The 24,828-nt window shown below is 41.9% G+C and overlaps 1 protein-coding gene and 1 long non-coding RNA gene across 9 annotated transcripts in view; one reads left to right on the top strand and one right to left on the bottom strand.

Moving 5' to 3' along the window:
* LOC132671008 (uncharacterized) overlaps positions 1 to 18,228 on the top strand; it is a 76,945-nt gene extending 58,717 nt beyond the window's left edge. The window contains exons 1-3 of one of the 2 annotated variants that reach the window (XR_009606946.3): positions 11,482 to 11,643; positions 15,329 to 15,483; positions 18,077 to 18,228. This is a non-coding gene — a long non-coding RNA (uncharacterized LOC132671008). Of the gene's footprint in view, positions 1 to 11,481; positions 11,644 to 15,328; positions 15,484 to 18,076 lie in introns of those variants that run through there. The other variant, XR_009606945.3, reaches the window with a different exon arrangement.
* A 218-nt stretch (positions 18,229 to 18,446) lies between these two features.
* ELAVL4 (ELAV like RNA binding protein 4) overlaps positions 18,447 to 24,828 on the bottom strand; it is a 146,075-nt gene continuing 139,693 nt past the window's right edge. For 5 of the 7 annotated variants that reach the window (XM_060621430.2, XM_060621432.2, XM_078451922.1 and 2 more), the window contains exons 6-7: positions 24,072 to 24,110; positions 18,447 to 20,861 (exon numbers count right to left, since the gene is read on the bottom strand). In XM_060621430.2, the coding sequence (XP_060477413.1) occupies positions 20,492 to 20,861; positions 24,072 to 24,110 (409 nt within the window). In that variant the 3' untranslated portion in view covers positions 18,447 to 20,491. The remainder of the gene's footprint in view (positions 20,862 to 24,071; positions 24,111 to 24,828) is intronic. The other 2 variants (XM_078451923.1, XM_078451924.1) reach the window with 2 other exon arrangements.

A 24,828-nucleotide genomic window follows, 5' to 3' on the forward strand; every position in this document is an offset into this window, starting at 1 on the left:
AAATCTCACACTTTGCTCACTCTACTCCAGCCACATTGGCCTCCTCAGGATTCTTTGGATACTCCAGCCCTCTACATTTGCTATTCCTTCCATCTGGATTTTAACCACTAGATATCCACATGGCTCCCTTCCTTGCTTCTATCTCTTTCTAAGAGGGGCCTTCTCTGACCATCCTAATTAAGTTTTCACTCTCCTCCCCCACTCCTTATCTCTTTGTTGCTGTATTCTTCTCTCTAGCTTTTATGACCATTTAACATGTATGTATGCATATAGTTTTAGTGTTCACCTCCTTTCTCTAGAATGTAAACTCCATGAGGGCAGAGATTTTTTTTCTGCTTTGTCTACTGCTGTATCCCCAGTCCCTAGAACAGTGTCTGGAAAACGGTAAATACTCAGTATTTGTTGAGTAAATGAATGGATGAAACAAGATCCAAATACTCCCTCATTTGTATTCATTTGTTCATTCAATAAATTCTCATGCAGTGGAGGGATTGAAGCAGGAAATGTAAGGAAGCAGTCTGAACAATTAGGATGCACTTCTGTTTCCCCATTCATAAGACCCTGGGTTAGAGCAGGAGACCTCAAAGGACCCTTCCAGCCTCACCATTCTACAAATTTAAGAGTATTTCCCTGGCAGAAATACTTGGAAGATAAAATTAATCCTCTCCTTAATCAGCGGTTCCCACCTCTGCACGTGACTTGTCAGGGGAACTTTTCTCTGATACTCACATGATGTGGGAACTTGTCACATCTTCCATCTCTGGGAACATCCTCACCTGAAATTGAAAGGTAAATATTTCAGTTGTGAGTCTCTCTGTCATGACTCAAATAATTTTAAAATTGCTTAGATGTCTTTGCCTAACAATGTTCAGATTGTTCTAATGCAGGGGAAAACGGTAGTTTTAGACACAGTAATATTGATAGCAGCTAGTAATTTCCATGTATTTCTCACAGTTATTGGCACTGGGAGGATTATCAAGGAGAACTTTTTAGTTATTAAATAGATGTTCTATGTCAAGGAACTAGCATGGCACCTGGCAATAGAAGGTGCTCACTAGATAATGATGTTTTCAATCATTATTTCCATGGAGTTGGGCTGGAAAATGCTTATTTTCTGGATGCTATAATGTCATCAGGGATCCCAGCTCAAAGGTCCTCAGTAGACCACTTTAGAGCTTAGGGCAATTCACTGCAAGAGTGGCAGAATGTCTGTATAAATGAATTGAAGGTTTATGACTAGGGGTCAGAGGACAGACAGTTCAGTGTTGGCACAATCTTCCTCTCATTCATTCAGCAGATAGTCTCTAGTGCCTTTGTGAGAACAGAATTCCATCCCTGCCCTCAAGCAGCTCCTCATCTAGTCCAAAGGACAATATAATGTGCTGTTAACATCAGTTAATGGGTCTCAGTGCAATGGTAGGGGAAGGTACAGGATGTTTCCATGAGTATTTAGAACATCAAAGGTGTTAGGGTACCTGGGTGGCTCAGTCAGTTAAGTGTCCAACTTCAGCTCAGGTCATGATCTCATAGCTCGTGGGTTCAAGCCCTGCATCAGGCTCTGTGTTGACAGCTCAGAGCCTGGAGCCTGCTTGGGATTCTGTGTCTCCCTCTCTCTCTGCCCCTCCCCTCTGCCCGTCGTGCTCTGTTTCTCGGTGTCTCAAAACTAAAATAACTTTTTAAAAAATTAAAAAAAAAAAAAAGAACATCAAAGGTGTTTCCAAAACTACATTTTTTTTTTTTTTTTGAGAGAGAGAGAGAGAGATGAGGGGCAGAGAGAGGGGGAGAGAGAGAATCTTAAGCAGGCTCTGCACTGTCGGTGTGGAGCCTGACACAGGTCTTGATACCATGACCCTAGAGATCATGACCTGAGTCAAAACCCAGCCGGACACTTAACCGACTGAGCCACCCAGGCACCCCCAAAAACTACACCTTGAATCAAGCACAGATTTTGTTTTGTCCCTTCCCTTACCAGTTCTAGCAAAAAGAGAAAAGGAACTAATATGGTAAGCAATTATCATAGCATTTAAAAGACTTATTGTTTATTTATGTGGTCATTTATTGTCTGTTCCATCCTTGAAGGCAGGGAATTTTACTTGTTCTGTTAACTGCTTTCTCCCCAGCTTCTAGAGCCAATTTAGGTGCATAATAAGACCCTGATGTGTATTTATTGGTTGATAAACTAGACCAGCCCAGTTTAGGCCACTGTATAGGAAAAAGATATAAAACTGGGCCTTGGTCAAGGGAAAGAAGTTGAAAGAGCCCTGAGGTCCTTGAAGTCAATGGGGTCCATGGTCATTGAGAGCTGTGCGTATGGGACAAGGTTGCAGAGATCAGAGGTGTGGCCAGATCGTAGAAGTCTTGAATGCCAGTCAGGCCAAGCATCTTGACCTGTGTTCTAAGGCCCTAGAGAGACACAGAAATATTTTTAACTGGATTGAGGCCTTCTCAGTCTCCTGCTCCATGACCTTCTCTTTCTTTCCAAAGAGCTTTCCAAGTTTCTTTGGTGTTGCTTGCTTTATTTGGATTGGCCCAGAGTTATTTGGGAGTTCTGTAACCAGCAGAAGTCCTTCAGCACGTGAAAGAAATCCAGTTATCTGCTCCCCCTTCCCTAAATTCAACTCAACCTAACCCAAGCCCACATTCTTCCTGTAATTAAACCCAAACTCCAGCTAAATTAGGCAAATATTTTATTTTATTTTTATTTATTTATTTAAATAAATTTTTTTTAATGTTTATTTGTTATTGAGAGACAGAGATAGAGCATGAGCATGGGAGGGGCAGAGAGACAGGGAGACACAGAATCCAAAGCAGGCTCCAGGCTCCAAGCTGTCAGCACAGAGCCCGACGGGGACTCAAACTCACAAACTGCGAGATCATGACCTGAGCTGAAGTCGGATGCCTAACCGACTGAGCCACCCAGGCGTCCCTAGGCAAGTATTTTAAAATGGTAACTCAAAAAAGGGTGTTTTAGTAATTGTGTGATGAAGATGTCAGATCTCTGTCATCTCATTGCAGCCTGAAGGATAGTTGAGAGGGAAGTCACTTTGAGAGATTTTAATAATGTGTCCAATTCTTAATGTGTATGAGGATGATGACAACTGGATGTCAGCTTCAGAGAGGAAGGGTCAAATCTGATTTGGTATGTCTGTGCTACCTGCCTTGTATCTCAGGGTCTTAAAAAAAATTATTATTGACAAAACTCTATATTCATTGACAAACATTTCTTAAGCATTTACTAAGTTCCAGACATTGTCCTAGATGCTGGGACCAGGGAATCTGTGTTCATAAGAAGCCAAGTCTTTGCCACAAGGACCTTTTCATCTAGTAGGGAAGATTTGACACAGGCCTTACGATCATCACAAAGAGTTTTCTTTATTTATCAGGTGTGATTTATGTATATTTTTTCATTTAGCCCTCACAGAAACCCATTGAAGTTGATACTTTTATTTACATTTTATTAGAAAAGGAAACTAACTGTTGTTAGATCAGTAAGTGGTACAGTGGGAATTTGAACTTTGGTCTGACCCCAAATCCATGCTCTTTCCACAGTGGCTGTGTCTTGCTTTAGAGATCTGGTGTGCGTATAGGGAGTAGAGCAGGAGAAGGGCAGTCACACAGCACATCAGAAATCATTAGGAATGATGAAGGTACAAATGGAAGCTGGCTCAAATTCCATAACTGTGACCAGGACCAACATGCACTAGACACTCACTATGTGCTCCCCCAAGTGCTAAATCATTGAATCCTTTCAACAGTCTGATAAGGTAACTATTCTTAAATTTCTACCTGTAGGGGCAAATGTGCCTTAGAGGTCCCCTCCCTCTAGCTGTGTCAGATGAGGCAAATATCCCTGGAGGAGGTAGTGAGACTTAGCGGAAAGAGTTTATAAGTTTTGGAGTCAGACAGACTGGACTAGAATCCCACCTTCCCTGCGGCCAAGCTGACGATGCTGGAAAATTGCATCTGACAACTCCGCACCTCTGATTTCTTACCTGTAAAATGGGAAAATACTGTGTGCTTCAAAGAGGTGTTAGGAGGATTACAGAGAATGTATTCAAGCCTCTGGCTCCTGGTCTGTACTCACAAAAAAGCAGCCATTTTTATTATCTCTGCTCTGAGCTCCCAGACCCCATCCCTGGGCCAGGCCTGGCCATATTAGCATGTGGAGTCTATTCTTTTCCCTGACCTGCTTCAGCTTCCCTTGAGCAGCCCTAGGCAACTGTCTGAAAGTGGAGGAGGAGGTGCTGCCTGTAGCCACCACCCTGCCCAGCTGGTGATGACCTGGAACGCCAGCCTGGCTCTCTTAAGTCACCAAGGCACATGGGACCGGTCAGCCTGATTCAGATGTCTTACTCCTTTTGTAATTCTTCTCGGGGGTGTCCTGACCTCAAGACAGCAGTGGCTACAGTTGCTTTCATTTTATATTTAGCTCTCCCTGAGCAGAGAGATGGGGTGTGGCAAGCCTTAGCAGAGGGAGAAGGAGGGGGAGAGTTAATGGCCAGGGCAGGAGTGGGGATACGCAAAGTGAGCCCTCACTTGAGGGCCTTGACAGGACAGAATTTCCATCTCCAGGTACTCTTCTGTCAGCAGGTCACTTCTCAACGGGTCTTCTCGAATGCCAGGAACTTGGCTGGAATCTTGGCTGGAAAGCCTCAGGCAACGCTAGGAAATACTTTTTAATTTATACCATAGCAAAACAGCCTGTGCTGATTTTAACCATATTTATCCTCTTTAAGTGCAAACCATTCCTAGCTTTCCCTTTTGCTTAGTCCAAGTCTTTAACAATCTGGTTAAAATGCCCCCTAAGCTCTGGCAGTGACACCTCTGAAGGTCCCTGGCTAACCTCATGTGAATCTAAAGACAATGGTACAAGGTAAACAGATCAGAAGTGGTTATCCCTAGATTATAGATGTGGAGTTCAGAGAGGGAGAGATACTTGCTAGAGGTCACATAGTGTAAGCCTAGCAGAACAGGGAGCCAGCTCCTCAGGTCTTAACATTACTCCACATTTTTTATTTTGAAAGTTGACAAGACAAATGAACTCAGTGACCTTGGAATAAAATCCACATTCTTTTTTTTTTTTTTTTTGAGGACTTTATTTATTTAATATGAAATTTATTGTCAAATTGGTTTCCATACAACACCCAGTGCTCATCCCAACAGGTGCCCTCCTCAATGCCCATCACCCACCCTCCCCACCTTCCCACCCTCCATCAACCCTCAGTTTATTCTTAGTTTTTAAGAGTCTCTTATGGTTTGGCTCCCTCCCTCTCTAACTTTTTTTTTCCCTTCCCCTCCCCCATGGTCTTCTGTTAAGTGTCTCAGGATCCACATAAGAGTAAAATCCACATTCCTAACTAAGGTCTGCAAAAGCCTGCATGATCTGGCCCTGCTTAGCAATCCAGAGTCTGCTGGCACCTCTGTTTCTTCCCTCACTGTTCTTCTGCCCCTTTTGTCCATTCGTTTCTTTCCCAGATCCCCTCAAACTCTCCCCACCTCCAGGCCTTTGCACTGATGTTCTTTGCTTGGCTCTTCCACAATGACTCCTTCTCATCCTTCAGGTTCCATTTCAAAGTCGTTTTCTGAGGGAGAAGACCTCTACCCTAAGTAGAACCCCTCTGTTATTTTCTCCCACAGCACCTTCCTTCTCAGCCTTTATCCAATCTGTAATTATTTATTAATGAGCATATGGATGAATAACTTGGTGCCCAAGACATCATCGCTATTAATTTAATTATTCATTTATTTAGCAAATATTTATTAAGCACCTACTAAGTGCCATTCTTTCAGGAGCTGAGGTCATAATAGTGAACAAAATAGGTACCAATCTCTACATGAAGGGGAAATTTTCTAAAGGATAGAAGAAAAGCAAATGGAGTTAGTGTCACCCCAAGTGTTTTGGCTTGAGCGACTGGTAGGATGGTGCTGCCATTTACTGAAATGAAGAGAGCAGGTTGGGTGGACAGGAGGGTAAAAAGCTATTCTTTTTTTGTTAAGTATAAGATGTCCTTAAGACAGTCAGGTGGAGATGTCAACTTGGCAATTGTGTATTTGGCTCCAGAGTTCAGGGCAGAGATCTGGGCTGGAAATACACATGAGAATCATCTGAACATTAATTATACTAAAAGCCATGACCCTGGATGAGTGATCCTGGGGAGTGAATGTAGTTAGAGAAAAGGCCCAAGAAACTAGCCTTCAACATTTAGAGGTCAAAGAAATGAAGAAGAAACTGAGAGATGGCCAGAAAAGTAGGGTAGGAAGCAGGGTCTTTGCTTGAGAATGAAGATGGGGGAGGGGGAATTGGAAATTTGAAAAGTGAGGAGAAAGCAGGAAAGCACCATCCAAGAGGGAGGGAGAGAAAATGAATTAGAGAAACAGTGCTACTGCAAGTAGTCTTGGGGCCCCTGTGAGGCTAGTGGTCCCTAATTTAAAGGGAGACTGAGGGGCATTAGCATGTATTTTCCTCTTGTCATGTGCAGCTGTGAAGGTGCAGGAGAAGAGTAGCTGGAGAGCTAGCAGGTGCAGTGGAATGAGGGCTGGCCAGGATATCGAGAATGCATGCAAGGCAGGGTTAGATGTTTGATCTTGGAATTTACACTGGCTAGGAAGGGAATGAGGACAGTGGGGGTGGGAGAGGGGGAAAGGGACAGTACAAGGCAAATTGAAAGTCCCAGTGGGATTGAGTCAGTTTCCCAGAGGAAGTGGGAGAGGACGTAGGCACTGACAGAGACACTTGAAACTAACATTAGGGTGTTCAGATCTGAGGTCTGAGCAGGAAGGGAGTAATGAGGTGGAAGGGGAAGCAAAGGCTGAGGAATTGAGAAGCCAGGATATTGGAGGCATCATCCATATGCGTATTGAAATCATTAAGGCTTATGATGAACTAGTTTCGGAGTCTTAGTGTGGTTTGGGGGGAGTGTGGGAGATGAGGTATGTGCCCAGCACACAGTGGGTTCTCAATCAATGTCATTTAGTCTTTTATTTGCTTAGTATTTGTTTGGGGCACTGAGGCTTCTCCCTCAGCTGCTTTCAAAGCAGAACTTCATGGAGGGTCGTGGCGTGGCTTGGTGGGTGGGGACGGAGGGTGGGAGACACCCTTGGGGCCCAAGCTGGCTCAAGGGAATGCGCGGGTCCCCGTGCTGAGGCTGCCCCACAGTTTAGGGTCCAGGCCCTCTGCCGGCTGCCGGCTGGACGCCCACCAGAGCTGCACGCCTCCGGCTCCGCGGCAGCAGCAGCAGATGGTGAGAAGTGGGTGGGCTGGGGGTATCTGCAACTGATCCCACAGTTGCTGGATTAATGAGGCCTCGTGCCCGCCTTCTTTTCTGCAGTGTGCCAGCCGACAGTAGCTTCCTTTGCTGGGGTGGGTTTGTTTGTGAGAAATTTTTTGGCAGTGAAAGCTCAGCACCTGATGAAAACTTCCTCTCCCCCTCGTTTCTCCCCCTCCCCTTCTTCCTAGACTGTTTTTATGTATTCTTGGGCCTCGAGCCTTCCCCTGGGGTTCCTTCTAGTGTCAGCATGGTGTAGCTGAATTCACATAGACCTGGTTCTGCATTTACAGATAGGGACACTGAGGCCTAGAGAATTTAATCATTTATTCTGTAGCAGGAGGCTCAGGACTCTACATATATTCCATGCCCTTCCAGTGTCTAGCTACATCCCCGGGTTGACATAGACTTCATGAATGAGAACTTGGATGGTTCGTATTTAAGGCTCAGACATATATAAGCGTAACTGATGGGCACTGAGGTCATGGGGATAGGGGCATTAGCAGCCAGATTACAATAAGAACAACAGGGTCCCAAGAGAAAACATCACTGTAAGTGAGGAAAGCATCTGGCACAGAGGTCCAGACTAGCAAACAGGCTCGAGGATGAAAGGGACTAGACGAAAGGCACTTCTTAGCCCACTCTGACCTACCTCCACCCCTGCATATCCAAAAAATGATTTTACTAAGTCACCAGGGGTCTAAGCAACTCAATGGTAGGACTGTTCCTTCCCTAGCCAAGTGGGATAAGAGAAAGGGAGGGTACATCCCTAATGATGAGCAAGAGTGAGAGAATGAGCAAGAGAGAGAAAAATGAGCCCTGTAGATCTGGAGGTAAGCAAAGACACTGAGATCTTCCAGTCAGTGGGATGGCAGGAATTGAATCCCCAAGGAGCATCAGAGGTCAGAAATAGGTCAGTGCTGCTGAATGGGGAGTCCTTAGATGCATGGAAGACTGATGCAGGCAGCAATAAGGCAATGGAGATATGGAGGCAGGTGGGGATGGAACTCCTGGAGGTGGGGATAGCAGGCATTTGTAGGGGCATTGGACATCTGGGTGGGTCTGAAGACCAATGTGAGTCTCTTCAATGTGGTCAGACTGGGAGGCATAGGTAATGGCCAAGTGGGACAGGGTAATAATCAAACTTAAATCAGTGAGGCAAAGTTGTCTAACCTTTTTCACATAGTGTCATACATACAATAACATTTTTTGGCCCAAAAGGGTAGAGGGACAGGCTGTTTGGGGTCAGAAATAAATGGCTTGGGGACTCTGACAGCCCAGAGCATCACCCAGCTGCTCAGAATGTCAAGGAAATAGAATGAGAACATCAATAAGAATGTGTTCACTGGCTGGGAAACTCTGCAGTAAGGAATGTATTTTTTTCTCATGTAATGAGAAGCACAGGGAAGACAATCCAGGCTGCTGTAGCAGCTTAGAGATGCTACTGAGGACCATGGTGCCTCATGTGTTTCAATTCTGTCATTCATGGTTATTGGCTGTTGCCTTCATAGTTGCAACATGGCACCTGCAGCTCCAGATATCACATCAGCATTCCAGGGGGGAAGAAAGAAGAGGTGGGGAGGACAATGACAAATGGAAAGTAGAATGTCAGCTGAGTTTGCTCTCTTTTAGATCTTTCCTGGAAACCTCACCAGGGACTTGTTACATCTCATTGGCCATAGCTGTGTGATGTGGCCACCTCTAACTGTAAGAAAAACTGAAAAATGTTTTAAAGCTAGGCGCTTTGTTGCCTTAATAAAATTAGGTTCTGTTAGAAAGGAAGAAGAGAATTAATATAGGTAGTTTTGCATGGTTTAATATAAACCATGAGGCAGGAAGGGGAGAGGATGAGGCTAGTTAAGCAGTCAGAGCCTAGATAATGCAGGGCCTTGAAGTCATGCTCAGACATCTGGACTGTCACCTGTTCGGGACTCTCCTCAGGGGATTTAGGCAGGGAAGGCATTTGGTCAGGTGGATATTTTAGGCAGCTCATTCTGACTGAGGGGATAGGAGGGGTACAGATGTTAAGGAAGGGAGGTCTCCTGTGAGGTCAGTGCCAGAATCCATGTACATAGAAGATGTCCAGTTGTCTCTGATGAGCAGATGAGACTTAAACTAGGATAGCAGCCATGAAGAGGGGGAGGAGGGGACGAATTTGGGAAATTTTCAGGAGGTAAAATTCACAGGATTTGGTAATTGATTGGATGGTTGAGGGAAAGGGGTAGAGTTTAAAAATATTCCCGGGTTTCCCACCATTGATTGGGATGTGGAACAGAAGAGAAAGAGCTTGTCTGGAATGTAATATTTGTTCAAAATCACACAAGAAATTGGTGGTAGGGCTGGAAATTGAACCCAGGTCTCCTGAGCCAGTGTTCCTTCCATTACTGCACTTGATACTCTAGCCTCTATCCTCTGGAGCCTGGAGAAACAGTGCACTCATCTCTTTGGACACACTGATTCTTTTCCCCCTTTCTCGGTCTACCAAGTTGAAAGACCAGGGATGAAGTTAAAATGGCGGTGGCATCTGCTTCTGGGGGGCCCAGTTTGATGAGGGTATTCTGACAGAGTGGGCAGAGGGGCCACCATAAACATCACCCCAGCTCTCACTGATGTGATGGGGTCAGAGAGTGCTTGGTCTGAGCATTCGCTTCTCCCACAATTATTCTTTCTCTAATCCCTGCTTCATGTTTGGCTGGCACATTAATTTCCTTTTGCTGCTGTAATAAATTACCACAAACGGAGTAACCTTAAAACGTCAGTTTATTCTCTTACAGTTCTGGAGGTCCTTACCTTTTTCAGCTTGTAAGAACCACCTGCATTCCTTGGCTCATGGGCCCAATCTTTTCCTTCTGTCATCACATCTCCTACTACTGATTGATCTCCCTGCTGTCTTCTTGCTGCCCTTATGATCATATTGGGCTCACCTAGATAATTCAGGATAATCTCCCCATCTCAGGATCCTTAACTTTTGCACACATTTGCAAAGTCACATTTATCACATAAGGTAACATATTCTCAAGGTTCAAGGGTTAGGGTGTGAACATCTTGGGGGGGCGTTATAAAGCCTACCACAATTGAGCACCTTCACTGACATTCTTTTTGTGCCCAATCTTGTGCTGACAAGTAGGTCACCGTCCTTTCCCCTTGATGAGCTTACGGTTTAGTGGTGAAGGCAGAGATGTAAACAGCAAATTACTCTGCAGGCTGAGAGATGGAAGCACAGGGACTTTGGGAGCCCAGGGGAGTGGTACATAATCTGACTGGGAAGTCAGGGAAGGAGCTCCAGAAGAGATGCATCCATGCTGAATTTTGAGGAATGTGTGAGAATTAGCCAGATGAATAATGATGAGATGATGGTGATGATGTTGCTAATGATGATGATGGTGATAGCAAACATTTTTATTGTTATTGCTATTTTCCAGGTTGTGTTTTAAGCACTTAGCACATATTAATTCATTTGATTCTTCCAGTACCATATAAAGTGGGTGCTTTATCATCCCTATTTTATATATGAGTTAATTGAGGCTGAGAGAAGATGATCCTTTGGCTGGAATGTAGGTCCTTCCCACTACTTTTAAGGTAAAGGTCAAAGTCCTCTCTGTGGCTTGCAGGGGTTATCAGGTCCTGCTACCACTCCCAGCCCAGCCCCAGCCCCACCTCCACTGCTGAGTCACTATGCTCCTTCCCACTGAGCCTCCTCTCCACCTCTGGCTCTTTGTCCATGCTCTTCCCCTCTGCCTAGGATGAGGGATGCCCATCTCGTCCTTCAGACCTCAGTTCAAATGCCACAGTAGCAGGGCATTCCTTGTCCTCTGATGGGCAGGTGTCCTTGTTACTTTCAGAGCAGCCTGTACTTGACTTTAACAGCATTCGTCCCCAACTGTATACAAACATCTCTTTTGTCCCCTCATTGTATCCTCAGTACCATACAGTAAGTAATTAATAAATATTTGCTGAATCAATGAAAAACATAAGGGAAAATGAAAATCTAGGAGAAAGCAGGAGCAAGACCATCAGAGACCATCTAGTCCCTAACACCTTCCCTTAACTTCTGGGAAACTGAGGCCCAGTGAGGTACAGTGATATCACACAGTAAGTCAGGGGGCTGAGGATTCTGACTCCTGGTCCTGGGTCACTTCCATGGTTCCCATTGTGATGCTCCTGACCTTGCCCCAATGCCTGCCTGTCCAAGTCTGATTCATCCTTCAAGGTAAAGCTGATTCCTACACATGTCTAAGGATGCCTTTCTTATTACACTTCAGTCTCACCCTTCCCTACCAAAGTTACACTTGACTGTTTTTTTTCTCTGTGCTCCCCAAACAACCTCTGGTTTTGTTCTTGTTCTTCAGTGCTCTGCCTGCGTTTGAGCTCTTCCAAGGTAGGCACTGCATTTGATTCCTCCATCCCCAAGGAGGCATGCATACAGTGGTACAAATGTGGGGTGTCAAAGTGTGCTGTGAGACAGGAAAGGAGAGGGATATGGGATTGTCCAGGAATCCCTAACCCAGCCTGAGGGGTATGAAAGGTTCTCAGGAGGGACTGAATTGTGAGCTGAACATGTAGGATCAGTCATGTGGATGATGTGTGTGTGTGTGTGTGTGTGTGTGTGTGTGTTGAGTGAAATGGGGCCTGGTTGGGGGTGGAGCAGTGGTTCAGAAAGGGCATTCTAAGGAGAGGAATCCTAATGTTTGTAGGATGGGATAAGGAGCTAGTCACCTAGGGTAGGATTGGGCAACCCAAAGCCCCTTTTTCTCCCAAGGATTCAAATGAGGAGATTGAACTGACTTCCAAGGGCTTTCCATAGCTAACTAAGCAGGCAAAGACCAGGCTGACTGTGTGACAAGTGGGGGAGGGCTGCCCTTTACAAATAGTCTGATTGGATCTGTTTGTCATCTTGAGACAGAACATATGAGTCTTTCTTGTGCCTACAGCAAAGACAAGCAGGGCTTGGGGATATCAGTATTCCTCTGCTATCCTCCCACTGCTGTCTACCTATGTTCCTTAGCACCTATCGCCATCCCCTCACCAATCCCTGGAAGGCCTGTCTCCACTCCATCTTGCCCAGCCGCTTCCCACTGTACTGCACAGGCTGTCCAAGCTGCCTGTCCTGCCCCAAGCCCCTGCTCAGGGCAACTCCCCCAAGCCATTCTTTGCCAGCAGGCCATGTTGTGTAGCATGTGACTTCAGCTCTGGCTTCAGGACCAGGTTGGTCTATGAGAAAGGGAATTAATTGTGCCAGCAGCCTGTGAATGCCAATGAACCAAGGCATTCAGGTTCCTCTCTCTAGAATTTGAACAGTTTATTTAGAGAGAATTGGACTGCTGGTAAAGGGAGCATCACTGAAGAGTCCCAGGGAGGAGGTGGAATGGTAGAATCACTGTAGTGGCCAGGCACCAGAGGAGGGACTGACAGGGTCTGTGGTCCCTGTTGTATTGTTGTGTTTCAAAAGCAGCTCAAATTCTACAAGGCTGAGTGAAATTTCCAAGTGCTTGTTTTCATATGCATCCTACTATTTCCTCCCTCCTTGAGGCTTTTTCCTTGTTCTTTACATCCACAGGCACCCACCAAACCCCCTTCCCCTGCCAAATGGTCCGGCCCAAGCTCCTTGCCTCTGGGGATCTTTCTGGCTACTGCTTAATCCCTACCACTGTTGACCCTTGAACAACACAAGTTTGAACTGTGAGAATCCACTTACGTATGGATTTATTTTTACGGCACTGTAGATGTATTTTCTCTTCCTTATGTTTTTGTTAATAATATTTTCTTTTCTCAGGGCACCTGGGTAGCTCAGTCAGTTAAGCATCTGACTTTGGTCCAGGTCATGATCTCATGGTTTGTGAGTTTAAGCCTCGTGTTGGGCTCTGGGCTGACAGCTCAGAGCCTGGAGCCTGCTTCAGATTCTGTGTCTTCCTCTTTCTGCCCCTCCTCCACTCATATTCTGTCTCTCTCTCTCTCAAAAATAAACATTAAAAAATTAAAAGAATAATATTTTCTTTTCTCAAGCTTATTTTATTGTAAGAATAGCATATATAACACATGTAAAACACAAAATATGTGTTAATCAACTGTGTGTTATTGGTAAAGCTTCTGGTCAACAGTAGGCTATTAGTACTTAAGTTTTGGGGGAGTCAAAGTTATATATGGATTCTTGACTATGTGGAGGTCAATGTCCCTAGGTCCAGTGTTGTTTAATAGTCAACTGTACTCTTCATCGAGTGCCAGGAACTTGACATATTTTATTTCTAATCTGTCCGTCTCTGATCAGGACTCTCAGAGACATTAAACAACTTGCCCTGGGATCCAAACTTAGAACTTTCTTTCAATAGTGCTTGTCCTCCTTCTACCAGGCCATACTCTCTTTCCTCTCTGGGTACCAAAATACTGTTTCACTCCCCACAGATTTTCAGAATTTCTTGTAATTCTCCTTCCAGCACAGAAGCTACCTGGCATGGCTAAATAATTGTTTCATATGTCTTTTCTTTATAACAAAACTCTAAATTTCCTTTCTTTTCTTGTTTCCTGCCATAACCCATTGCACAGTGCCATGTACAAAATAGGTGGGAGAAAAAAAGTGCTGAATATGTTTGTTTATTGCTGTGTGGCCTACCTCAGTGCCTGGCCTGTGGCAGATGTCCAGAGCAGAGGTTCTAATGTAGACAAGGCTTCGGTTGATTCTCCCACCCCCAGCCTACCTTACATCACAGGTAGGTGGGGGTGCAACAAGTGTGGTATCACACTGAAAGGCCCTCAGTGTGGTTTAGTGGAAAGACCTTGCCTTGGAGCCAGACAACGGGTGTAAATTCCAATTCTGCGACATGCTGTAAAACCTTGGGCAAGCTGCACAACATCTCTGAGCCTCTTTTGTCAGGTGTAAAATAAGGATTATAGTGCCTCCTACGAATGTTCTGAGGATTTGGAGGCAATACAGATAGCAAAAGGAGCTCTCATCATGGTGATATTGTTCACATGATGACTTTCTCTCTGAGGGAGACTTGAAGGGTCAGCTCCAAGTGTGGCTGAGTTAGCTTGTAAACATTTTTTATCCTATGGTCGGTCCTATCCTCAACCCCTTTCCACCTCATTGACTTTTGGTGGTTTAAATAGACTTGTCAACGAAATTTTCATTTTTAAACACTGTTGCTCATCAGTATTTAAAAACTCTCATTTTTAGTTTTTCCTTGTCAATTTGCTTGTAAATCAACGTTATTGGATCTGTTTTTCCATTAAAGAGTTGGGGATTACCCCAGGCACAATGCATTAATGTTATTTCCCTTGTTCCTTACATAACAGGACTCATCTCCACCTTTAATTGAAGTAAGGACCATTTGGTAATTGTTTTGGCTCTGATTATGACAGAATTGGCTCATAGCCAGGGTGGTATAACTGGGGGCTTTGAGGTCAGGCAGAGATAACAAATCTCTTCCGAATCTCTTTTTGCTCTATGTAAAAGCAGGATGATACTCCTGAATTGGCAGAAGGACCAAATGCTAAATGTATAGTGCCTGGCATATTGGAAAGATAATAAACGCTTGTGCTCTTTCTAGAAATAATCTCTTAAACCTCAAGGACTTTGGTGGAAACTGTTTAAAATAATTACATGGTATCCTGGAGTGGCATGTGAGTCTACTTTGCATTTGAACCACTAGTAGATTAAGCTGGACTTGCATAGGGAAACCTTCCTGTAATTAACCTGGGGTTGGGTGATTTTAAGCCAGTTTTCATTCTGCTGCAGAAACAAAAAAAAAAAAAAAAAAAAAAGAGAGACTGAAGAAATGCTATTCCTTTAATTGAAGGAACACTTTTATGTTCTCAGGTCTATTTTAATCTTAAGTGCCGATTACGCATCACTCTCTCCTGTTAACAGACACTTCTGTAAGTGATCTGCACAGAGAGAAATATGATTCTTACATAAATACTGTACCATGAGAAATTATCTTATTACTTAATATGCCAAAAAGCTAATAAGATAAAGGAATGCTACGAGTCATTTTTGGACAATATTAAAACTTGATTGTAGCTCATGGAAATAAAATGTAATTTCCTTTTATTATTCTCTTTTCCAGGTAGAACAAAGGCAGTGAAGGGTGTAGGGATATTATAAAGCTGTGCTCCATGAGCATGTGTTAAGGCTGTGGAATGGCAGGATGACCTCAAATTAAGATTTTAATGACTCTTCCATTTAGAAGACACACTCTTTCCATTAATGCTGCCTTGTCAGGTATGATTTTTGAATTTGCAAGTGAAAGTAAAACACCCCATTTCCTATTCAGTTGTACAAATGCTTGCCTCTGTGTATTTGCATGTATATGTCTGTTGAAGAACAAATGCATAGTGCTTACAGAAAGTAAGGGCAAAACAATTGGAACTGAGTTTCCTGAATTGCCTATGGTGAAAGGTGATTAAGTGCCAAATTTTGACAAGGTTAAGGTAGTCAGACACAAATACTGACTGCACAGGAGCCCTATGAGACTTTGTGAGTTTCAAATGTACTTTTAAGTGTTGTTCTTTGGGATTTAAATGTTTCATTTATAAGTGAACAAATAATGACTGATCTTGATGAAAGAAATTTAAACAGGACCCAAGTTGATAAACTGTTCTGACTGTAACTAACATTTGGTCACTCTTTGATCCTTTTGGTCAGATGTAAGTAGTTTTGATGCTGGTGGTGATGATGTAGGATGGTTACAGACACAAGCACATGTTTTTTGGACTCTTCCTATCAGTCTGAGAAAAATAACACTAAGTAAATGCCTTCAGCCTTCCCTGACATGCAATTTTTCATCCAAGTAAAACATAACGTACCTAGGACCTAAAAAAAAATGTAATAACCTCTGCTTTCTTGTGATTTGCTAAAACTTTCCCACAAACACCTACAAGAAACTATGTAACGTTTGTCTGGAGATTTAAGGTACAGGCTTACACTCACAGCAAAATGAATTTTTTATTAGTTGTTAGGCAGACATGTTATGCTGATGTTGGGAAGTGCTACCAAGAGAGTGTATATAGAATGGCCTTCCATGGATATTTTAAAGACCTATTTAAACACGTACAGATCTTTGTGAAACTGTCAAGATAGGTCTGTTGCAGGCTGGGGAGTGAACTACATGAACTGGTAAGATTCCACCAACTTCCAATATTCCAAAATAATGTATCCATTCATTTAAAGTACACTAAAATGACACTTTTAAGGATCAGAGATGGTGATGATTGGTAGTAACTATCTTAGGTTTAGCAGTAACATTTTTAGACCCTATACACACGTTTGTGAAGCCGTTTTCCCTGGGGGCAGCTATTTGTGCATTTTTCTTCAGAAAAGAAACTTAGGGACTTGTCTTTAAATAAAACTGAAATAAGAACCCTCAAGTTCATCTATGTAAAGTTCAGGCTGACTTCGTTTTAATATTTAGCTTGGTTAATTAAATCCCATTCTTTGCCCTGAATTTAATTATCCCAACTACTGTGGTAATTTAATATAATAATAAAAAAGGGGAAGGGTAATGAGAAATGGAAGAGAATCTGACTATTTCTTCATCTGGCTCACTTAGAGGCATTTCTTCTGCTAGTGTCAGTTTATGGATGGTGATGTTTTATGAGGTATTATGAATTTTCAATTAGTGAGAAAATGAAAACGAAAGACAGTAGATCGTCAATGAGTGGTCGTATCGGGAAATCACTAAAAAGCTCATCTGTAAATTTAAGGGAACATTTTAATATGACTTCATGATACCTTAGACATTTAGTACCCTCCTTGAGGTTGAGCTTAAAATCCATGTTTTTTATACACTGTATAAGTTAAGTCCTTGTTTAGGTTTCTACTGGAAGTAAGAAAGTCAAATATTTGCTACTTCTAAGCAAAAATGAATGCTAACATAACAAGGTAACCTTTCTTGTTTTGCTACCACTTCCAATGTAAATGGTCTGTTTCCTAAAGACTGCTCCAGCTCTGCAGTCTCAAAGCTGAGGGGCTGTGCAGTCGACTCAGACTTGGAGTCAAGCCCCAGCTGGAGACTTGCCAGCTGTTTAAAGTTACTTAATATCATTGAGCCTCAGTCTTACCATCAGTGAAATGAGGACAGTGCTATCCACCTCTCCCAGATTGCTGGAGGACAAAGTGAGAGAATGTAGAGGACAGCACACAGCCTGACAGGAGATGCTCTGCAAGCAGTGACTTCCTTTCTTCTGAACAAGTCACAAATATGCTTATAAATGAATAACCGACACTAAATGTATCACAATGCCAAACATAATGCCAAATGTACCAGCTTGTTATCAATCAGTGCAGTGTTCCTCACTTTAAAGTACCAGTGATTCACCTGGGGATCTGGTTAAATATAGATTTGCATTCAGCCCGAGATTCTGCATTTTAACAAGCTCCCAGATGATGTGGATACTGCCGGCAGGAGCCCACACTTTTACTCGTATGGAACTAGGGCAATGACTTTTGAATACCGAATTGACTTTGAGAGACTGGGCTAAGTTGCAAAACACAATTTTACTCTACCTTTTTTTGTTGTTTTTTTGTGTTTAATGATAAAATTACTGGGGAAATTTGAAGATGCTACAAAAAAAGTTTGAATGAACACATTTAAAAATCTGGGAAGCTCAAATCCATTCTACACACTTTCATTTATTGTCTGGACAGATAAAGTACAAATAATTCAAACACAACAAGATTATGAAAAAAAAAACATTTACAATACTTTCCCTCAGAAATCATCTAAACTAGCAAGATTAACATGAAGTCATTCATTATAACTAAAGTATACAACTGCCTGGTCCTAAGATTTTTTTTCCTTTTTTTTTCCCCCAAGAGTGAACACATTATAGAGAAGAGATTTTGGCACGCCTTTCCCACTAATGCTTAGCAAATGCATCAAAACTTTGCCAGCAAACTGCGTTCATTCATAGCAGGTGATGTAAAAAGTTTTCCCTGAATGTTGAACGAGTGTTCTCTGAACTGAAATCTGGTGGTTTTTTTTTTTTTTTTTTCAAAACCGAAAAGAGGAAAAAAAAACAGAAAAAAAATTTAAAGGAGGAGTCTATGATGCAGCCTTGGTTTTCGTTATCTGTCTACCACTACGACTACTACTACAGTTTGCCTCTTCAGTGTGAAAACAACAGTTCTGTCTACATGCACTTAGTGGGTTCAGCATGGGAAAAAACGCACAAAATAAGCACAAGTTATAAATAACCATAACGTTTTATTACCATTAAGACTAAACTTGTATTGAAAAGATTTTATATAACAAGACAAGAAAAGCAATAGCAAATTTAACTATCAACTAGATTATGCATAGCGAGTAACTGTTTCTATTACCCAGGGAAGAGCATGAACCCTTGTATTTTTTTGTTTTGTTTTTGTTTTAAATATATAACCGTACAAAGCACAAACATACTAAAATGATCAGTGCACTGGACGTGGGAGAATGCTCCCTCAGTCATTTTGTTCCCTTAGCTCTGTTTTTTTTTTCCCCAATCTGAATTACATTAAAATAAAGACCCAGTTGTTTTTATTTTTCTACTGTGCAGTAAGAAAAAATATTCACAACAAACATGACAATATATCAAACAATAGTTCTACACAAGTTACCTTGATACCTCTTTAACTGTCACTTAAATATCATAAGAAAACATTTTAAGACATATACAAACAAAACTAGCCAAGTGTTACAACTTATAATAAATTAACCCAAAGAAAAAATAACTTTATATATATATATTTATATTGTATATACACATACACACACAACAGAATGACACAATAATATGCTTCTTCCCATAGTTTAAGTAAACAAATAAGTAGTCTAGCCAATCTAGCTATATTTGATCTCGGCCATAGGCATCATCACATCGGCGATTAAATAAATAAGTGTTTCAAGCAACATAAACAGTGTTTCAAATGTACCAACACAGCCCAATTCTACCAGCATGGGCTACAAAGTGAATTTGAAAATTCCTTAATGAATTTAAAGCAAATGTATCTTTTGTTTTCCTCTCCTAAACACATTACATTTAACTATGATACTAAGATATGTAAATAATTTAGTAGCACCTACTGCTCAAACTAAGGAAGTTTTAGATCAAAAGGAAAATTAATCTTTTTAATTTTTGTTCTGCTGACATCCCATACTGATGACTTAAAGAAAAACTGTCTTTCAACTCATCTCCTTGCTTTTGGGTTTTGACTGTGGGGAACTGTGGTACCCTGGGTAGAACGAACACTCCTTTCCCCTAGTAATTAATAATTGTTTTTTTATTATTATTACATGCTATGAAAAGATATGAAGATCATCTGTTTATAGCCCATCCTTCAAAAAACAGTCTACGAATCCAGTTTAAAACACACATCTTGATCTCTAAAAAGTTACCAGTGCAGTATGAACGCGACAAAGTTGTCAATTTCCCCTAAATTAGCCAGTCAAAATATTTTTTTCTCAAATCCAGATTCTCTTGTAAAAATTCTTTATATTTTATAAAAATAGATTTTTCTTGAAACCCATTTTCAGCAAAGAGACCACCTCTTTGGCAACAATGTTAATGTTATTAAATTGTTAATGTCATCAGGTATCCCCCTTGCCCCCATCCCCTAACAGAAGACTGTTTTTAGTTCACATGATATAAAAGAAAAAAGGAAAAATAAAAAAATTTGCAAAAGTTTTTTTTTCATTTTTGCAATTTTTATTATTCCTCTTTAATTTGTGTGGGGGGTTTTTACCAATCTGATTGGATCAACTTTTTGACAAAAAAAAATCTTTTTTTTCTTTCTTTGAATCCCATTACTTTGTAAAAATTGTTTTATTTTTATTTTTTTTTTTTTGTTTTTTGTTTTTCTTCTTCAAATGAGCGAATGGTCATCTTAAAAAGACCCACCTTCAAGGAAGGTAGTAAAGTTAGCTGGCTGGGTTAAAATCCCTGCACATCGCTATCTATGTATATTATATTCAACAACGACAGCTATGAAAGAACATTCAATGCATCAAAGGTATTTTTTTGTTTTTTTTTCTTTTTTTTTCTAAGCATTATAAAATCCTTTCCTGGTACACCTCAGGATAATCCAATGTTTTAATACTTAGGCAACACTGGCTTATAAAGTCCATGGTTGAATATAAGCCTCGAAAAGTTTGTTTCTCTCTCTTTTGTGTGTGTGTGTGTGTGTGTGTGTGTGTGTATGTGTGTGTGTGTTGTTCGTATATATTTATATATATATTTTAATAAGGATGGGAAATTCAGGACTTGTGGGCTTTGTTGGTTTTAAAGGAAACTTGCAACACTCGGTCTCCTAGGCGGTACCCGTTGAGGCTGGCAATGGCCATGGCTGCCTCATCATAGTTGGTCATGGTGACAAAGCCAAATCCCTTGCACTTATTGGTGTTGAAGTCGCGGATGACCTTAACGTTGTTCACTGCGCCAAAGGGGCCGAAGAGCTGCCAGAGGACACTCTCGTCGGAATCAGGGGACAGGTTGTAGACAAAGATGCACCAGCCTGTTCCTGTGTGACCAGGGATGTTCATTCCCACAAGGCTTGTCATTCCGTCAATGGTGATTGGGGAGAACCTGGGGGGACAGGCAGAAGGGGGGACTGGTCCAGACATCAGTCTGACCACGGATAACACACAGATGCACAGACACAGACATGGGGCAGAGGGCTGAGTGAGTGTTTGCAGGAGAGTCTTCAAGGTTTAAAAACCAAAATGCAACAACTAATGTCTGTGGCATTTCTTCTGAATGGAATGGCTAAACTGGCTAAGGGACATAAATGCCAAGAGAAAAGCTAGGTCAATTCCTAATAACCATAAGAAACTCCTAGAGCAAGGCTCTACCGTACTTCTACCACAGTATATGGTCATAGGGTATCCCACTCTGACCCTTATCCTCCCTCCCCACAATAGACAGCTCTTGGGGGAGGGGCTCTATTTCATTCATTCTGTTGCTCTACTTATTTATTCACTGAGGCACATGTGGGACTATCACAGACATAGTGGCACATAGAAAATAATCAATACTTATTGACTGCATAAGTGAATAACACTGGTGGATATCAAAGCTTGGGAAATTTTTTTTTTAATTTTTAAGGCAGATTAGGGGATGGCCCGAGGAGTTTTCAAGTCTACCATCTTTGCAGTCCCCTGACTTATGGTTGTCAAAGATCTCCTGATATTTTGAGGACAGAGATATGTGACAATGAACAGACATGCCTTGTTATTAACCACATGGGTGGCTCATGTTTCATTTAGCATTTCTTTAAAAGAGTTCAAAAAAAAAAAAAAGCCCAACCAATAATATTAACAACAGATCACTCCTTGATGCTGTATTATCTGGAATTAATTTCTAAGCATCACAGGAGTAAGATTTCAAGTGGTTTGTGCATTTATATAACTTGAATTAGAAAAGCAGGAAACTGTTACTTGCCTATTATAACTTCTTTTGTATTAGCCTTTGAAATAGGCTATCATGAAAAGATAGTTTTCATGCTATCATGAAAAGAAAAACAACCCTTCAGATTTTATTCACCGTCTGATAAAATATATCCCGTGTGATTCATAATGGATGCATCAGATTATGTTACCAGTGCCTACAGCAGAAAAATATTTGCTAACTTTTTGTTTTATACCAAACATATACAGGGATTTTGTCCATATCCACTGACTAGTGTCTTCGTTTTCATGTGGTTGGGTTTTTTTGGTTTTGTTTTTGTTTTCTGAAAAGGAGGATAGGAGGAGGAAAGGAAGCAAAAACTGGGGACAAGAATGGGGTAAAGTGTTACTTAGGATGTTTTAAAAATAAGCAAATGTTCTTGGAGATTGGAAAGTCCTATGGAAGAATAGTTCTGCACGTAACTAGAATTTAGGTAATCAAGTGGCTGCTGTAGATATGCTAAACATAACTCAATAGGTATTAATTTTGGCATTATTCACTAAGTCAATCTTCCCTCTTGCTAAAAAACAAGTAACAAGGGGCACCTGGGTGGCTCAGTCAGTTAAGACTCTGACTCTTGATTTGGTTCAGGTCATGATCTCATGGTTTGTGAGTTTGAGCCCTACATAGGTGCTGTGCTGGCAGTGTGCAGCCTGCTTGGGATTCTCTGTCTCCCTCTCTCTCGTCCCCTCCCCTGCTCTCTCTCTCAAAATAAATAAATACACATTAAAAAAAAAACAAGTAACAAGACAAAACCAAAAATCATCACGGTAAGAATTCTTAGAAGGGCAAATGCATGTCTATTATTTGCATTATTTCTGAAGACTGTCTTCTCAACCTTCTCTCCTCCAACTGAGTGAATTGACTCCTCTCAGTTTAAAGGTAGAGAACAGCTATAAGTAATTGTTTTAAGGCCAAAGTCAGGAGCCAGCAAAGAGGTTTCAAGGAGAGTCTCAATTCTAGTTGGGAATGGCTACCTGGAGCACTTTGGTAGGGAGGAGCCTGGATCCAAGCCTGGGCTTAATAGGAAAGGAGAGTGCTCTTATCCACTAGTGACGTGTGCTCTGAGTGGGGAAGCAGAGGGGGTGGCGGCATGCACGCTGCAACTGTGTGCCTTCCCTGGCCTCGTCCGTGCATGAGCATTCCTCTTTCTGTAACTGGTGCCGCCTCACTCAAGTCAGAGGGGAGCGAAGGGCAGAGTGGGAAAAATGCAAAAGTGAGAGTGGGAACAGGCAAGCAGTGTGCTAGACACGTGGAAGTAATTCAGTTATCCTCACTGGTGCCAGGACTGAGATTCAAGAGGCTGGCGCTCTCGAAGTGAAGTCTGCAGTCAAGTTATTCCCTTTACTGTGTGCAGTTTCCAGAGTCAGGGTACTTACCACGCATGGCCAAGTGGTGAAAGAGCTGCCTCATATGGGGGATGTGACTGGGACTACTAAAGACCACATTGCTTTCCCTGACTGTGGGAAGGGGAATTAAAGTGTGCAGCTCTACTGAGCAGGATGATGAAGATGCTATGTCCCTAGCAGCTCAGTGGAGCTTATCAAAAGCACATATGGGAATCTCATGGACACAGTGACATAACGCACTCAACTTCCTGAGATTCAGCTTTCAGACTAGGTCTGGATCACTCTTGTGACTGCATTCAGAGAGCCCCCACAAACCTCGATTCTATTTGAACCCCCAACCCCACAGAAAGGCTTTAAATGAAAGAAACTGCAAGTGTAAAACATATATACATGTATAAAACCAAGGGAGGATTTATAATAACTGTTAAAACCTGTAACAAAAGAAACTCCTGGTTGAGGTGCACACAGATACACTTCATTCTCAGGCTGTACCCTGAAATGCACACTGAGCTGGGGGTGGGAGTCAGCAGGTCCTCCACAAGTTTATTCATGCTTTGGCCAGGGCTGGTAGTCCAAAATCTAATTTTTCCACTGACAATCATAAGATTGTCAACCGTGATTAGCAAAGTGTTCTAATTTTGATTTGCTGGAATCTGCCCTCTTAACTGAATCTTGGCATTGCTAATGCAAAACAGTTGCTCTGCAAGTTTGCAAAGTCAGCTGGCAAAGACTAGGAGCCTTCTCCCTTGGGGGAGCCGTCTAGAGAACCAGATTATCAAGGGCTTGGTAGCTGTGGCACCTGAACCATAGGAGAAGCCCACCTGCAAATAAAAGAAAAAGTGAAACACACAAACACGCTTTGTGTGCCCTAAAAGAAACAAAACCAACTGAAGTCTGAAATTAAAATTAAGAATTTGACATGCTGGTGGAGGAAAAAGGAAGAATTTAAAAAAAAAAAGTAAAGTTAGTGAATTAAAAAAAAAATTTCTAGCCCCAGTCTGTGCCAACACGGACATCTGGCAATCTGTGGAGTTTTAATTACCTCTTTACGCCATAGGCCATATTAAGCAAATTGTCCAGCCTGCAAAGAGAAGGAGGGTCTCTGGGTTAATGCCTCACAGATGGCAAGATCGCTCAATGGAACTATTAATAAGAATGCTCCATTTTCAAAGAAGAAAAGCTCGACAACTTTCCCCAATGCTTAGAAGTCTATCCACTGGTCATTTCCCCCTTTTCTGCCTCCAACTATGAGTAATCCACGTTCAGGTCAATGCTGGAGTTTAAAGCAAGTGTCTAATGAAGCTCCCTTTCTTTCAAGGTCTGAATTAATCCCACTCACCCCTCCTCTCAGAACATTTGTGTGGATTTCATTTTATATTGTGTGTGAGACCGTTAAAAGGGGGCAGCTTCTTAAGTTGTTCACCTTTTATTACAATTCACCTTTTACTGCAATTAAACTTGTGAATAAAAGGAATACACATGCATGCACAAGGCATTATCAGAATAGATCTTTTCTCTTAATCTAGCTACATTAACTAAATCTTCTTACCACACACATTTTTTTGAGGGGGAAGGAGGAGCTTGGGGTTAAGATTTTTTACAATGAGCTGACTGTTTGCAACCTGAAAGCTCCTCCCAGCAAACTGCCATTATGTTATAATCTCCGTCATGGTCAGTATTTTACTTGGGGACAAGCTATTCACACCATGGGGCAGTAGTAACCATAGTTTCCACCATTAGAAGCCTGCTGGAAAGGCTTTTTACATAAATACTGCATGTGCTCTCACACAAAATAAAAA

Source organism: Panthera onca, chromosome C1 (assembly GCF_046562875.1).
Source record: "Panthera onca isolate mPanOnc1 chromosome C1, mPanOnc1 haplotype 2, whole genome shotgun sequence".
Classification (NCBI taxonomy): domain Eukaryota; kingdom Metazoa; phylum Chordata; class Mammalia; order Carnivora; family Felidae; genus Panthera; species Panthera onca.